Raw genomic sequence first — 16,511 nt, 5'->3', positions numbered from 1 at the left:
CAGACAAACAACGATAGGGTGAAGGGGTGATGTTATAAAGTATACAGAGGGAGGGGGGGAGTGATGATCTAATAGAGGAAGGAAGTTCCTTGAATAAAATTGAACCAACATGGAAATAAATTAAAACTCAAAGTTTTTAAAGATGTCATAAGATCAGATTTAAACACGAATACACCAACATGTAATTAGGGTTCATTGACGTTAGTTTCGTACTTTTAAATCTGATCGTTGACGATGGTTGTCAATTTAACGTAACAGTTAAAACCAATATATTACTGCATGTTTGCTTTTCATAACAACGGTTCAGTTGAATTATTTCTCGTTTGTTAACACTATTTTTACTCAAAATACCCAGGTCTTTCCTGAAATATATAATATACTATACTACAGCTTTGTCCTGAAATATATAATATACTATACTACAGCTTTGTCCTGAAATATATAACATACTATACTATAGCTTTGTCCTGAAATATATAATATACTATACTATAGCTTTGGTAACCCAACTTTGCCTGTAAACTAAAGTCAGCCTTCTCAAGTTAGAACTTATAAACCAGACCAAGAACATTCCCGTGGTTCTACCGAGTTCCCCAATCAGAATTTAAGGCAAATATGGTTAAAAACATAACATTAAAAAGATGTAAAAACCTGTGAAATTGGTGAATTACTTCTAGATTCAGGTCTTGGTGTTGTCTAAACAAAACAAAATACGTTTTTATTCAATGAATATGATTTTTTGAATCAATAAATAGTGAAACTGTTTAAAGAATAATTTGGATGCTATTGTGAAGAAAACTGATGTACTTTATCCCTATCGGGATCAAGATTTTAAAACACAGAACAGAGATTAGATAAGATGGGAAATAAGACTTTTCCTCTGTATGAATTTGTTCAGTCCCTTTGTGCCTGAAAAAGAGTTCAAAGTGTAAAATTCATGTAAATGTTCACAAATTGTACGCAGCACATCACAATATGATCCATGGACATATCCGTTACAATTTTTTTCTTTTTATATAAAGTTTATACTGAAATTAACTATGGAATGCTTGACAGGTTCAGGTTGTCAGAGAATTGAAGTAAAGAAAATTAAATAAATTTAAAGAATTTTTTTTTTATAAAAAGATGTTCCAGGGCCCAAAAGTTTATATAGCACAAATGTGTGAAGTACACCTCCAATGAGAAACAGTACAACTAAATGTCGGTTTTACACTTTTTTCGACCTAATTCCACTCTATACTAATTTCTCTTTGTTTAAAAGGTCACACTAATTTTATCATTTTTGTACGCTTCATTCTACAATCTTCATACAGTGGTAGGCGATAATATCAATATAATGAAGACGACTTTCGAATTGAATATTGATTTATACACAAAGTTGGAAACAGAAAAATATTGAAACAAAGAGAAGATGTTGATTTCAAAAGCTTCTCTTTAATTATTTGTAAACTTGTATTTCGAAAAATGCTTAACATATTAAAACTTAAATAAAAAAGTCGTCTTGATTATCTTGATACTATCGATTACCACCGTAGTACAATATACCATTTCATTTTACAAAATATTTACTGATATAGAGGAAATGAGACAATGTGTCAGAAGACGTTTAATGAATTGAGTCATCTCTATACAGAGTTTAACTCTATCATTCCCAGTTGTGGGAGGGGGGGGGAGACTCAAAAAGAGTCAAAATTAATGACTAAAGACTAAAAAACTAGATTTTTAACTTTTCACACATTATAGTTTATTAAGACAGATATTTTTTCTGTTTTGCACAAGGGTTTCTTTCCCTTAAGCATGCTATTGAGAAGCTATTCTGTAAATAGGAACAAAAGATAGGCCCCTCCCTGAATCTGTCAGGGGGGCGAATGCCCCCCCGCCCCCCTGTATCCGCCCCTGACTACAGGGGAGTTAGATGGTACTGGGGAGTGGATTTTTGTTGGGAGGGGGGAGGGGGGGAGGTAGTCATATCAAACATGAATCATCACAAATGTGTTTACAGAAGTTTACATAAAGGATGAGACTGTATTTAGTACCGAGAGGAAACCATATAAATTTGGTCAAATTGTCCCTGAAACTCTCGGCTAAATATATAGTTTTAGAAACGTAAAAATCTACCTTTTTTAAGGGTAAGTTATGCGAGGATGAAGGACGGGGGGGGATGGTATTTTGAAATTAGAGATGTGTTTATAAAAGTACCTTCTTTGAGGTTGACAAATGGTTTTCCGCATCAGTATCAATCTTATTGATAAAGTACTTTTTTGAAGTTGACAAATAGCTTTCCACATCAGTATCATTCTTATTGATAAAGTACCTTCTTTGAGGTTGACAAATGGCTTTCCGCATCAGTATCAATCTTATTGATAAAAGTACCTTCTTTGAGGTTGACAAATAACTTTCCGCATCAGTATCAATCTTATTGATAAAAGTACCTTCTTTGAAGTTGACAAATAGCTTTCCGCATCAGTATCAATCTTATTGACAAAAGTACTTTTTTGAAGTTGACAAATAGCTTTCCACATCAGTATCAATTTTATTGATAAAAGTACCTTCTTTGAGGTTGACAAATGGCTTTCCGCATCAGTATCAAAATGGATGCTGGGCCGCTTGGTAGAGAAAAATCCAGTGACAGATTTCTCATGTCGAACATTTTCAGGTCCATCGATCACGAAGGTTTGAACATGAACAGGGTTGTTTGAGTGGACCAGGGAGAAGGAAGATGGTCCATTGGCTTTCACAGCAATTGGACCTATGAGCTGGACTCGTTTCTGTGCTCCTCCTATATTGAATATTTCAGGAGATTTGCATGTTTGTCAGATTCACAATTGTACCCTCTATACTTCTTATCAATAAGAAAGGTATCATTCATATATCTTAAACCATGGAAATTCTGACTATCTTCTTCCTAGTCTCTGAATAATAAATCCGCAAGTCTCTTTTATGTGATACCACAATTTTAAATAATTTATTTTCAGGTAGAAGAATAAGGATATCTTGATTGAATACTTAATATTATAGAGTACTGAATTGAATCTGATATGCCACTCTCTCTATATATAAAAAATTATGTATATTTACATATGTATATATTAATACAAATGTATATGTATTATATAATGGTATATTTGAGTATAGGTTACCTGTTTTTCTTTTAAAGTTGTTTAGCACTTGGCCTAACTGAGCCTTTTTGAAAGCATTTTCTTCTTCCTGCTTTGTCAATGCTTTGTCCGATATCTCAACAAAGTCAGTCAAGACTTTACCCAAGGTCAATGACTTCTCTGCTTCTTGGGTTGGAGAAATTTTATCTATGAACTGATTCAGAACCTTCCCCAATTGTTCTTTAGAACTGATTGCCTCAGTGTAAGGAGGAACATGTACTTCTTAAAATGAGGGACGTAAGCATCATTTTAAATTATCCCCATGCAAAGATGGCAATGCCCGATTTACAACGGTACCCTAAAAATCTTTGTCTGATGAAGTATTAATTAGATATCCATGTTTTAGTTTCTTTAATCTGTTTGTTTTCATTAAGCGGTTACTGAGCAAAAGTGACATGCAGTTTTCTGCGTATAAGATGCAATGGTTATTTCAGAAATGAACACTTTAAGAGTCAGACAAACAACGATATCTTCTACATATTTTATCAGATTAAGGCTTCAAGGATACCTTTGTAAATCAAGTATTGCTATCTTTGAATGGAAGGTCTCTTAAAATTACGCTTACAGTCCTATTAAGTGTTTAAAATGTTCTAATTTTAATTGTAAAAAACATAAAAGATATTGTACCTGTGGGTTTTGGTCTTCTTGTGGCATAGGTTGGACTTGGAGTGGTTTTATATGGATTTTCAAATGCTGAAAAATAATAAGATAAAAGACAGATCTAATTATCAAAATCCTTATATAATATATTTTTAGATTTTTCAAAACAAGAACTTTAAAAACCTGACTTTACAGTTAATTTAAGCCAAATTCAAGCTACCAAAGGAACCCAACTCTTTATTTACAGTAAAGCCAACACAAATTGGTTTGGTTTTATTACGTAGGATCACAAAAATACAATTAAATTTTGAAAGTAAATTTAACTATTTTCTCTAGTTCTTGTTTTGCAGTCTTGTACATAAGCAATCACCAGCTTGAAAGATTTGATTAACCTGCACTTGTAAATGGATTTGGAGGGCCAGCAGTTGAATATTGCAATGGAGGAAGAGTTGATGTAACTGCTCTAGGAGGTAAGGAACTTGTTACTGTTGGATTAGGAGGTGGATTGGAGGGTCTGGGGGGTGGAGTCGAATGCACAATGATTGGAACTGGAGTTCTTGTAATAGTTGGTTTTACTGTTGTTAACTTGGGTTTAGAGGTTGATACTTGTTTTGGAAGCTGGCTCACAATAACTTTCGGTGGGGAACTCTGTTGAATAGATTTAGGCTTTTTGATTGGGACTATTGTTGAGTGATCAATATTGTTTGGAATTGGAGGAGGGAATGGAGAAGGGTGAAGGTGATGAGGAAAAGGTGGCAGAGTTGGGACATGAGGTGGTGGAGGTTCAGTTTCGGTGTGGTGTAAAATTGGAAAAGGTGTTGATGCTGCATGTAGTGGCTGACGACCAACTCGCAAAGGTAGTGAAGTTGAGTGATGTGCTACTTTATGTGGGGCCTGAGTAGGATTATGACTATCTTGCAATGGAAGGGAAGTAGAATGGTGTGCTACATGTGGGGCTTGAGTAGGATTATGACTATCTCGCAAAGGAAGGGAAGTAGAATGGTGTGCTACATGTGGGGCCTGAGTAGGATTTTGACCGAATTGAAGAGGCAGGGAAGTAGAATGATGTGCTAGATGTGGGGCCTGTGTAGGATTATGATCAACTTGAAGAGGAAGGGAAGTTAAATGGTTTGCTTCATGAGGGTCCTGAGTAGGATGATGATTTACTCTCAAAGGAAGAGAAGTAGAATGATGTGCTACATGTGGTGTCTGGGTTGGGTGATGATGATATTTTGGTGGAAGGTAGGCGGAATGATGAGGATGGGATGAATCTATTGGAGGAAGGGAAGGAGAATGTTGTACAGGAAGTGAAGATACAGTGGGTTGATGATTTTGAGTTTCATGTAAAATAGGAGAATGAAGAGGAAGTAATGATAAATCTTGAACAGGGAGGTTTGAATCATGATCTTGAGGAGGAATGGCTGGAAAATGTAGAACTCCAATTGGTTCTTGATTATGATGTTGATAGCTTGGCAATGGAGGGGGATGGGTGCTAGAGGCAGAGTGATGTGGAATTTGATGAGAATCTAGAGGTGGTTGAACTTCAGCATCAAAATGAAGAGCCTGTTATAAATATTTTATTTAACATTAATCATGAGCTTAAGCATGTTAGATGCAAATTCTAAAAGATTAATTTTTTACTTAAGTTCTCCCCTTAGATTTTTCTTAAACTTCATTTAGTACCTTTTGTACTTACCCTTTCATAGAAAATACCAAGATGTGAGAAATTATCATGTAAGAAAAATTTACAAAACTATCTCTTCAAAAATATTTTAAATTGTAAAATCTAATTAAAAATAAAATAACCTGCAGTGGCTGCACTACATGTTCTGTTCTAGCATGATGAGGAAGGGGTGTCGGAATACTAAAAAAGAGATTAAAAGATGTTGCTTGTTGAAAATTTGTTTTTAAAGTTGTTTCCAACCTGATCAGAGGATGCTGGGTTGATATTTTGGGATAACTCTAAAATAGTTGCTGCATTAAGATACTGTAGAATTTGCTAAAAAATTTCCAAATAGTAGGTAAATAAAATCTAATTATTAATGCAGTAGCCTAATCTAAATTCCTGGTCATCACTGAAGGGATATGGAACCCCACCGGAAATGTCAAAATTTGAACCTCTTTGAACCTGCAATAAATAAATTGTTTAATAACAATTTCTAACATAAAGCTTATTTTACATTTATTAAAAAACCAACCTTGACATAGCTATGTCTAGTAGTGTACTGATAACCTCCAAAACTAGGGTCATGTGATGGTTGTGGGGTTGGAGTAAACAGGGCAGGTTGAGGTGTTGGTCGTGGAATTGGAGGAAGATCTTCTTTTGCAAGATGATGATCAAGTCCAGCGTGAGGATGAGGGAGCAAATTATCCAAAACTACCTGTTGATGTGGTAATGCATGATCTGGTTTAGGTGAAAAAGGAGCAATTTCATTTTCCAGGGATAAATGGAGGGAAGGTGAATGAGAAGCTTCTCTAAAGTTTGGTACAGGACCTATGAATGGGTTTGAGTTTACAGTTTGATGAACTGATCCATATTCTAGTTTAGGAGAGTATCCTTGGCTATGTTGTCTAAGGGGCAAGCTTGCAAAATGTGTTGGTACAGATGTAGTTCTCTCATACGTTGGATGATGGGGGACTGGAGTTGGTCTGTAAGGAAGTGAACTGACAGCTACATGCTCATCAGAATTGAGGGTAGTGCTCCTGAATGTATACATGAATTTTTTTTAAATTTTGGTTTCAACAGAATAGAAATGATAATAATAAGGGACCCTACCTAATGGTTGTGGATGAAACATATGGTGGAAATGTTCTACTGGTTGATGCTGTTGTCCTCCTTGTTGTTGTTGTTGGATGAGGATTTGTCACAAGTTCACTAAAATGCAAGCTTGGCGGAACTTCAGGATGAGGATTGTAAGAAGAAGCAGGATAAGGGTAAGGATAGTTTGAATACTGGGGATTTTGTTGATAAGAAGGATATTGAAAGCCAGAATAAGGATTGTAGGAAAGGTCTGAATTTCACAATAAATATTCTAGCTTATTTAGATAATCAGAAAATAAAAAATATTGATTCAAAAACAATCATTTATGTCTGAAAAAAATCTGTGACTATGACTAAAAACTAGAATATTTCCTTTATAATTGAAGCTTGAAGTTTGAAACCCTCCTTGGGTGGCAAAGGATGATGGAGTAGTAGACACACTGTTAGAATCAACAAGGGGAGAATAGCTGAATGGAGTTGTAAGCTCTGAAGGTGCTTCTGAAATACAACATTTGAAATTATATATGTAAAGAATCATGCAGTTGGCTGACAGAAAGTCTAAAATGTCACTGGACAATCATGAGTCAGGAAAAAAATGTTGATTAATTCTAAATATCTGTTCTCTCCTCTAGGAATGACTAACTGAAAGGAGTGGTAACTATCTTTTTTTTATTATTCAAAATTAAATCAAACTTGCCAGTATTTATAAAAAACTCATTTACCTGATGAATGCTGATCAATCTTAGGATGATCTAACTGATTCTGTACACTGTGATGAAGAGAAAGCTCTCTCGGCTCTGGACCATGTCCTGCTATCTGATGAAGAGCAGCAATAGTCAAAGGTTGGTCCCCTGGCTCCCCTCTACTGTGTACTGGTATGTCCCCAAAGAAAAGGGTTGTTGGGGAGTCCGGAAAGGACCCTAGACCCTGTGGCTGATCAGATCCTGGCGTAATACCAACAGCTTCAAACCCATTTCCAAGTTCAGGTCCAGGTGTTGCACCGATTCCAGGAATATGATCTTCATGACCAAAGTATTTATTTGAAGGAGGCAAGGAATGAACAGGCACAGCTTGGGAAGGAAAGTGTTTAAAAGATGGAACATAGGGAGTTTCAGCTGGAGTTGATATGGGAATGTCTTCGGTTTTGACAATATATTAGAATACACGCATTTTATCATTATTTAAAGAAACAATCAATTTAGTTTAAATCAGTAATATAAGTTTATGTAAAAACAAATTTGTAGAAATCATTTATCCATTTATTTGGCCCCTTTAATGGCTAAGAGTAGATACATCCTAGATCTAATACTTTAAACCTCTAAAATTGTCAAATATGTCACATTTATTGCTTTTCCTAAATTAGCTTTCTTTGCTGCTGATTTAGCTGCAGTAATACTATCCTCCTCAAATACTTCTTCTAAAATATAAATCCATTGTGGCTCTTGGGTGAAAAAAAAATAAATTTTAGCAAATAAAACCCATAGATCTTGTTTATAAAATTATTTTTGAAACTCTGCAATAAAAAAAGATGGGTCTGTCACAAGAAGCAAAAATAATCTTACAAAAATATTCTATTATAAAGAGAATGAAATTTTACTGCTTTCCATCTAGCCCCTTAGTTTTGACTGGCAATATTTGCCAGAAAACATAATGTGATAAAAAAGAAAATAAAACTTTGTTGAACAATTCTACCTTTTCCTGGACTTTCCTTTGTAAATGGCATACTGCTTAAAGCCATTAAAGCTCCAATTTCAAGTCCCATATCATCATTTGCTATAACAGAGTATGATCATAGAACATAATGAAAAATATACATTAAAATGTTTTAGAATTCAGAATCAGGTTTTTTTAAGTGCTTAGAACAAATTATGCTAAAACTGATATTTAGCACAATTTTCATGAATCTTGATTTCTAAAGTGAGTTTTGATTCAAACTGTCAGCAGAATAAAAAATAGAATTCCAACTCAGTTAGGTGAAAACCAAGACCTGGAGGCCAAATAAAATTCTTGCCACGAATTTAAGTTTTTTCCTCCCTGTTTCTTTTCACCCTAATAGTGTACACCTTTATTATTTCAAAATTAGATAATTTGATCTAACAAAATTCACAGGTTAAAATAACCAAGGTCTACTGCATTGGGTTGCAAAGAAAAATTAGAAAATCCCAGGTTGTGGCAAAGAATCAATTCCAGTGTTCTTGTTTACATTCAGATACAAATGTTGTCCTTTAAACCCCACCCTCCAGCAAAAAAACAAAGTATCGCCAAAATAAATATTTTTTTAAAGATACCTTTTGAATTTGATTCAGTTGTTGTCTTTACTGCTTTAGCAATTCTAGCACCTTAATCATTATTATCATTATATACAGGGTTACATTCAAAGAAGGAGAGATAGGATTTTACAGAATTTAAATTCATGGTTCCACTTTTTTCTTTGTCTTGGCATATTGCACGCCATTATAAGTCAATCTTTAAAGTAACAACCAAAATCAATCATCAGCTTGCTACAGATTAAGAATTTTAGGTCGCCATTAAAGGGAGTGTTCGCGAAAAATGAAAGGAGGTATAGGCTTAATGCGATAAAAAAGCGCTTTTGATCGCTACTAATTTTACTTCTATCTGTTGCGTCTATAAGGAGAAAATTGTTAAAGACGTCTCATACCGAATAACTTAGCGCCCATACAAATTGAGAAAATTGCAACATACAACTTAGACCGTAAAAAATCAATTTAATTTCATTCAAATCATTTAAATATTACAACCTATAGTCATCGATTATCTTTCGCCACATTTGTATATAGTTTATATTTTATAATATTTTATTTTTTAGAAAAAGTTTTAACGGATTTCGAAAAATGTGAGTGGTGCGCGGCATTCTTAAATAGTTGCGCAAGCCGCAAGAGAAATAATCAAATTCAAAACAAATTAATTAAAAAAAATTATAAAATATAAACTATATACAAATGTGGCAAAAGATAATCGATGACTATAGGTTGTAATATCTGAATGATTCTTTTCAAATTAAATTGATTTTTTACGGTCTAAATCGTATGTTGCAATTTTCTGAATTTGTATGCGCGCTAAGTTATTCGGTATGAGACGTCTTTAAAAATTTTCTCCCTATAGACGCAACAGCTAGAAGTAAGATTAGTAGCGATCAAAAGCGCTTTTTTTATCGCATTAAGCCTATACCCCCTTTCATTTTTCGCGAACACTCCCTTTAAAGCTTTATGATGTATGTATGGAAAACTCTTTTTTGGTAATTATCAAACATTTTCCAACTGTGTGCAGTGGGATCTAATTAATTGTGGAATATCTGCAATGTTGATGTTCAATATTACCATCAGCTTGTAAATCGAATTTTAATGAAATGTTTACACTGAACAATTCTGCTGTAAAATTCGATACATGTTTATTAGACTATTGAAAATCATTAATTTAGTCTGTCTACACCACAGTTGTATGGGTTCACTGTATTATTTTAATATTTTTACCATTTGGTTGCCCTGCAGCCCTTCTTCTACTGTACGGCTGTTTACCCTAAACAATTTATCCATGAAAAAGCGTCACAATTTCCCGAGTTCTCCAACAAATATTTGAGGCAAATCGGTTCAAGGGTTCATGAGTTTTGATCGTACATAAAAAAAGAAATTACTACTTTATATATATATATATATAGACATAACTAATCAAACAACACGTTTTTAGCTCTAAATGCTTTATTATTTGGATTGGGAAGCCAAATTAATTTTTTAAATACAGTGGACATAGGTTCAAAAACTAACACTTGGACCATTTCTAACACCGAGTGTTAGAAATGGGCAGAAATTGAAAGACTGGGTTTTTGGGATCCCGGCCCATATCCAGAGTAAAAGTCGATAAAAAAACTATAACTGGCATTTTATTAAACATAACAAGGACAACAATTCCCAATTTTAAACTTTTTAAAATCAAAACTATAATAGAAGTTCTTTTTTTACATTTACCCTTGACAGTTTTCAAGAAAATGTCATGTTTTCCATTTTCGAACATATCCTGAATTTGAAACATTGTCGCGTTTTCGAGTCAAAACGTTCCCGTTTTTGAGTATAAACCATAATTCAAAACAAAACTCACTTTCATAACTTACAAAATAAATCACTGAAAACAAAAATTATCTTATGAATTATTTCTGAATTATTTCTAGAATCTAAGTTTCCACATTTTATCTGTTAAAGTAGAGAATATGGATGATTTATTTTCAAGCATTTAAAACAAACAATTTCCCGCATTACTAGTTAAATCTATATTGTAAGAACAAATTATATTAATATTTTGATTTCTCAATGCAGTAATGATTTTTAAATTTCAAAAGAACAGTTTGTTTTATTTCCTATTTTGTTTATATTTTACCTTATAAAATTTTTTTGTTTTATTTCATAAGTGCGTAAATATTTGAAAATTGACATTGATATGAATTCCGGTAATTGTCTCAAAACCAGGAAATGTTTCGAAAACGCGACATGAGCTGAAACCTGGGAATTGTTTCAAAATAGGGATATGTTTGAAAATGAAATCAAGAATCATCAAAAACTAAATGCCACACCTTATTATTAGTATAAAATTGACATTTATTGTTTCAATATATAGTGTTAGCCATTTTTTAAAAATGTAGGGTGTAATTTTGTTCTACTCGACTTTTAAAAATATATACTCTTGAAAAAGATATCTTTGCAGATTTGGCCCATTTCCAGTGTTAAAAATAGGCCAAGTGTTAGTTTTGGAACTAATATCCTCTGAAATAGCAGTAAATTGTGAAAAAATTTAATTCAAACTTTGAAATGAATACATCACATTTAAATTTAACATATTTTATTAAGTTTTGAAAAGATTGGAAATGGTTTGTGTATTATTTAAAAAATATTACATAAAAAAAAAAGGATCAAAGATTGCAGTATTCAGGAAATAGTATTATTTAAAACCAATACAATTAAATTTAAATGGTAATTTATTTAGCAAAATACCACAAGAAGCACAATAGTCGAATTTGTATTAATTAATAGTATGTAGACTAATATGTGTTCAGAAATGTAAAGGAATTGAGTCTTTGTCACAAACTCAAATTTTCTAATCCCTATATCTTAGCAACCTGATGGCGCAAACCTTGATTATTTCATCTAACATAACATTTAGTTTGAATTATTTAAGGTCTCCGACAATGGTATGCAAATAAAGAGGGATTATAAAATCAGGGCTTGTTGCAAAGACTCAATTCCTTTGGACTTTAATTCTTAAGATTGGTTGTTTTTAAAGAGGGTGCCCCTTAGTCATGCCTTTTAATTCCTGTACCCTTAAACATATCATCTTTATACTTAAACAGTTTAATTTTACCATTCGTGCCACTATCTCAATAATTTAATGTGATCTCTGAAATGATCAAATCATGATGTTTTAAACAACAGTTAGCTTACAATTGATAACAAAGATCACAGTTAAACTAACTCAAATATTAATGGTTCTGTCAGGAATTAGCCCTTTCATTTTTCGCGAACACTCCCTTTAAAGCTTTATGATGTATGTATGGAAAACTCTTTTTTGGTAATTATCAAACATTTTCCAACTGTGTGATATAGCACAAATGNGGTGGAAGGGTTGTATAACGGAATTCAACGACATATAAAATATAATTAAGAAAGATTACATTGTTTGATAGAAATCTTAAATTTAACAAATTAGCGTAGTGTCAAAACGTATCATCAATCATAAAACTCTTATGTTTGTTTACAAACAAATGTTTACAACTAGGTCTCTAAGAGAAATATAAAATAAACTGTTTATTGCAAAGGCTAAGTTTTGTTTACAATATTTCCATATTTCTGGGGTTTTTTTGGAAAAAATATAAACGGGGTTCTTAGGTGCAACTTCCTTTGGCAAAAAAGCTTCTTTGCGATATAAAACAATTTAGATCTTTTTTATGTGAATTTTTAAGACCTCACTTCTTTTATCGAGTTCGTATATTTAGAAACATTGTTAACAGAAACAAAAAGTTGATTAAGAGTCAAAACTGATAAAATATATATACAAAAAATGATTAAATACATATATTAAAAAATATATAAAGTTGTAATATCTGTTTGGGTGTGAAAATCGGTTTCTGAACCGATTTTCCTCAAACTTTGATTGGGGAACTTGAGAGAGCCACGGGAATATTCTTAGCTTCCAGTTTTGAGATTCTATGTTGAGTGGGTTCATTTTTAACGGGTAAAAGAAGTAAAAACGTGGTATAACAAATTTTATTTCTTTTGTAGTTTATCACTTTCTTTAGTTTGAAATTTTTTATAAAAAATAGTTTTTTGATTTTAAAATATAATTTCAATGTTTTTTATTCTTTATAAAATGTGTTTGATAGTAAGTTGTTTGATGATATGATTTTTAAATGCATGTCATTTTTTATTTATTATACATTTTAGGTTCTTAATGAAATATGTCTTTTTTAGAATACGATTCTTTTTTATTCCAGTTCTCTTCAAATGAGATAAGAAAAAGTAACGAAAGTACGAAAATGTTGAAGAATGGCATTGTACATAATGTCATTGCTTTCCACAAAAAAAGGAAATAATTTTTTACCAAAAACTCAAATTTTCTTACTCCTAAATCTTTACAATTTAACAGTGCAAACCTTTGATATTTCAGGCTTAGATTAATTGATCTACAGAATTCGTACTTATGAAATATCAAAGTTCTATAAAAAGTTGAGTTTGTGGCAAAGACCTAATACCTTAAAATAAAGAAAATTTAATGATCACCAATTGAATTGGGAAAGATTTATTTTTTATATAATTACTTTTCTTACTGTTTTCACTTCTGTTAACCCTATCCATGCTGGGGTACTTGAAGTACACGAGGGCGGTCAATTTGACCCCCCCCCCCTCCCTCTCTTTGAATCCATGTCCAAATATACCAAATGATACATCATTGGAAAGCTCTTGCGCTTAGGGTTTCCAACGTAATAGATTATTCTCTTACGCGTAATTACGTGTAATTTCGCAGGATTACGCGTAATTGGGGAAATATCCATTTCGCAAAATTACGGCGTAATTTCGCGTAATTTCTACAACGTAATTTCGCGAAATTACGTAATGATTACGCGTAATAAGCGAAACTATAATTTCGCGTAATTTCTACATTGTTATTTCGCGAAATTTTCTAGTGATTATGCATAATAAGCGAAACTATAATTACGCGTAATTACGGCCTAATTTCGCGTAATTTCTACGAGGTAATTTTGCGAAATTTTGTATTAAATACTTCGATTTCGCGTAATTTCTACAAAGTAATTTTGCGAAATTTTGCAGTAATTACGTCTATGAAATTTTGAAGTTTTAACTTTTAATTTAAATAAAACAACTATTTAATTACGCGAAACTAGACTTTCTTTCGTAAACGTAATAAACGCGTAATTACGCGTAATGCTCCTGCGTAAGTGAAAGAAAGTGTTACGCGTAATTACGCGTAATTATGCGTAACGTAATTACGACTGGAAACCCTACGCTCTACTTTAAGAATCCAAAAAATTGCAAATTTGCAAAAATTAAATTTTTCTTTGCAAAATCCAGTTCTAAAAAAAAGTTTGAGATAAAAAATTGAAAAATTTTAAAAAACCTGATGAGTAATTAAGAAAAAATAAAAATGCGCAAGCTTCTTTTCACGGGTTGTATATGCAAATAATTTTCCAAAACGCTAAAATCTTATTCAAATCTAACAACTAAAAGTGGGTCAAAACAAAGATTTAGTTTGTTACAGGAAAAAGTAGTCATTCAGGCAGTGTGCATGAGGACTCAGGCAGTTAGTATAAAATCCCGGTTGTAAATTTAAAGGGTATTTAGAAAAGTCAGAAAATTTCAACAGCCTCAGACCAATACTTTTTGAGTCATGTAAAAAAACTACAGAGGGGGTCTAAAGGAGCCCCCCCCCCCCCGAATAGGGTTAATATAATGTAGAATAAAGAAGATGGAAAAATGAATTAGTTTAGTTTCACAATTCCATTAAACTAAATATCATTGTTTCGAGCAGAAAACTTTAGATTACGTTCTCAAGAACAATAAGATTGAAATAACAACAGGGTTAAATTTACCTTGTTTTTATCTCCGCTTGTCTGTGCTGAGGGTTTCGGCGCTCTTTCTAATCTTTGCTTCCAGTACCTATATATATAAATCAATACAATAAAGACGACCTTCGATTTCAATTTGATTTCTAACAAGTTACACAATATAGATACAGTTAGAACAAGAAAACTGTGGAAGAATGTCGTCTTCGTCGCTTAGGATTTCATAATTTGAAAATGTTGCAAAAACAGTCGTCGTCGTATATATAACTACAATGAAGACGACTTTCGTTTAAATATGATTTCTATTCAAACAACATGGATACGATATATTACTGTCGGCAGAAAACATGAACTTTTAACAGTGAAAATTTCTAATTCAAAATCAAATATATTTAATGCTTGATGAGGGGCCCAGAAAACATTGTGTAGTGTACACAGACCCATTATATTTATTAAGACTTTCCTCCAGAGTTTTATGTATAATTTGTTATTTAAAAGTTATTTTAAAGATGAAATAGACTCTTTGTAGTACACAGTGTACACCACGGGCAGCCGTAGTACATTTGAATTACCGAGCCGGGTCAACCTTTCCGGTCCCAGTTTGTACTGTACCCAGCTCTATGGACAGGACTAGCCGGTGCAACAAGGTTGACGCGGTCAGACTTTATGCTTCATATAGGCTGAATTTACTTTTACTAAAGGGACAGAGACACGTGAATCAAAAAGTACGTTTTGTGATACATTAAAGTCGTCTAAGAAACACTTTTATATTTTTATAACTTTGATTGAGAACAGAAATTGATATTACCTCTGGACAATGTTGGGTCGGGCAGGTCGTCTTTTCTTCTTAAACAAATTTGGAACTTTAGGTCTCCCATTTGCGTCTACTTCAAGCCGTAGGTTCTATACATTACACAAAATTAAGATTTAAACAAACCCCCAGACCCAGCTAATTCAAATATGCAAAAAATTTTGCAAATTAAAAAATGAGAATTTAAGGAAAACTGAAAATATGCAAATTCCCTTTAAACACAAAAATCCATGCAAAAATTCTTCACCAAGTTTCTAAAATCTGCATGGCATTGGCATAATTTACAAACAAAAAGTTGAAAAGTGTTAACTTTTATAGTTTTTCTTATTAATTATCACTTTCTGTATGTTTGTTTTAATTGTGTCGTTATCTGTTTTTACATACCCTGTATTTTCTTTGGCGTTCTTCTTCTTCCATAACTAGGATTTCATTTTCCATATCAAGATACTCATAATCTTCAGACAGATCTATATTTTCTTCAATCTTCTTGGTTTTATATTCTTCTTCTTCTTCTTCCAGTATTCTTTCTTCCGCCTTTTCCTCTTCCTTTTCAACTTCATTTTTCATATTTTCTTCCGTTGCTTCTGTATTTTTCATCTTTTCTGCGTTTTTATTTTCAGTTTTCCCATCACGGGATTTTTTCTTTCTGTGACTCTTTGGGACTGCTTCTGTCATTTCTGGTTTAGAATGAATGTTGGGTTTTTTAGATCCTCCTCTTTCTTTTAGCTTTGAAGGTATCTTTAACTCAACCGTAGTCTCACTATACCAACAGATTTTTTAATTATTGCGATTTGTAAGAAAAAGCTTTTGGCAAAAATTCTTTTTTTTTTGCCAAATAATTATTAGAAGTTCTATGGTTTATAAATCATTTAACTTCAATTACCTAAAATAGTTTGATAAATTAATTTTTTTCAATTGATACATTTTTGTTTGATTTAAAAATTCCCTAATGGAGAAATTGTTTGCTTTCATAAGCAGGTCTGCCATAACAGTTTCTGTATTCGTGATAACCTATATAATGTTAAAATGATGTTTAACCATGAAAAATTTTCTTAATTACGGAATGTTTGCCAAGAAATAAATCTATAATTTTTTTAA

At 32.5% G+C, this 16,511-nt stretch overlaps 1 protein-coding gene and 1 long non-coding RNA gene across 2 annotated transcripts in view; both read right to left on the bottom strand.

The window, feature by feature from the left end:
• The window catches only part of LOC111702769 (uncharacterized), a 4,980-nt gene extending 4,282 nt beyond the window's left edge, over positions 1 to 698 (bottom strand). The window contains exon 1 of the long non-coding RNA XR_002765480.1: positions 652 to 698. This is a non-coding gene — a long non-coding RNA (uncharacterized LOC111702769). The remainder of the gene's footprint in view (positions 1 to 651) is intronic.
• A 1,362-nt stretch (positions 699 to 2,060) lies between these two features.
• LOC111702781 (extensin-2) lies at positions 2,061 to 16,088 on the bottom strand. The gene is made up of 19 exons (XM_023474555.1): positions 15,798 to 16,088; positions 15,411 to 15,505; positions 14,630 to 14,696; positions 10,011 to 10,056; positions 8,808 to 8,858; positions 8,212 to 8,292; positions 7,874 to 7,936; positions 7,242 to 7,655; positions 6,892 to 7,017; positions 6,535 to 6,769; positions 5,957 to 6,461; positions 5,824 to 5,886; positions 5,683 to 5,720; positions 5,565 to 5,622; positions 4,151 to 5,321; positions 3,786 to 3,851; positions 3,141 to 3,380; positions 2,433 to 2,779; positions 2,061 to 2,084 (listed from the first exon to the last, which is right to left on the bottom strand). The coding sequence occupies exons 1-19, from the start codon at positions 16,086 to 16,088 to the stop codon at positions 2,061 to 2,063; spliced, it is 3,981 nt and encodes a 1,326-aa protein (XP_023330323.1).
• Positions 16,089 to 16,511: the final 423 nt, after the last annotated feature.

This window comes from Eurytemora carolleeae, unplaced genomic scaffold, assembly GCF_000591075.1.
Source record: "Eurytemora carolleeae unplaced genomic scaffold, Eaff_2.0 scaffold491, whole genome shotgun sequence".
Classification (NCBI taxonomy): domain Eukaryota; kingdom Metazoa; phylum Arthropoda; class Copepoda; order Calanoida; family Temoridae; genus Eurytemora; species Eurytemora carolleeae.
The sequence above is the reverse complement of the archived record's forward strand: the minus strand, read 5'-3'. Positions and strand labels throughout refer to the sequence as shown.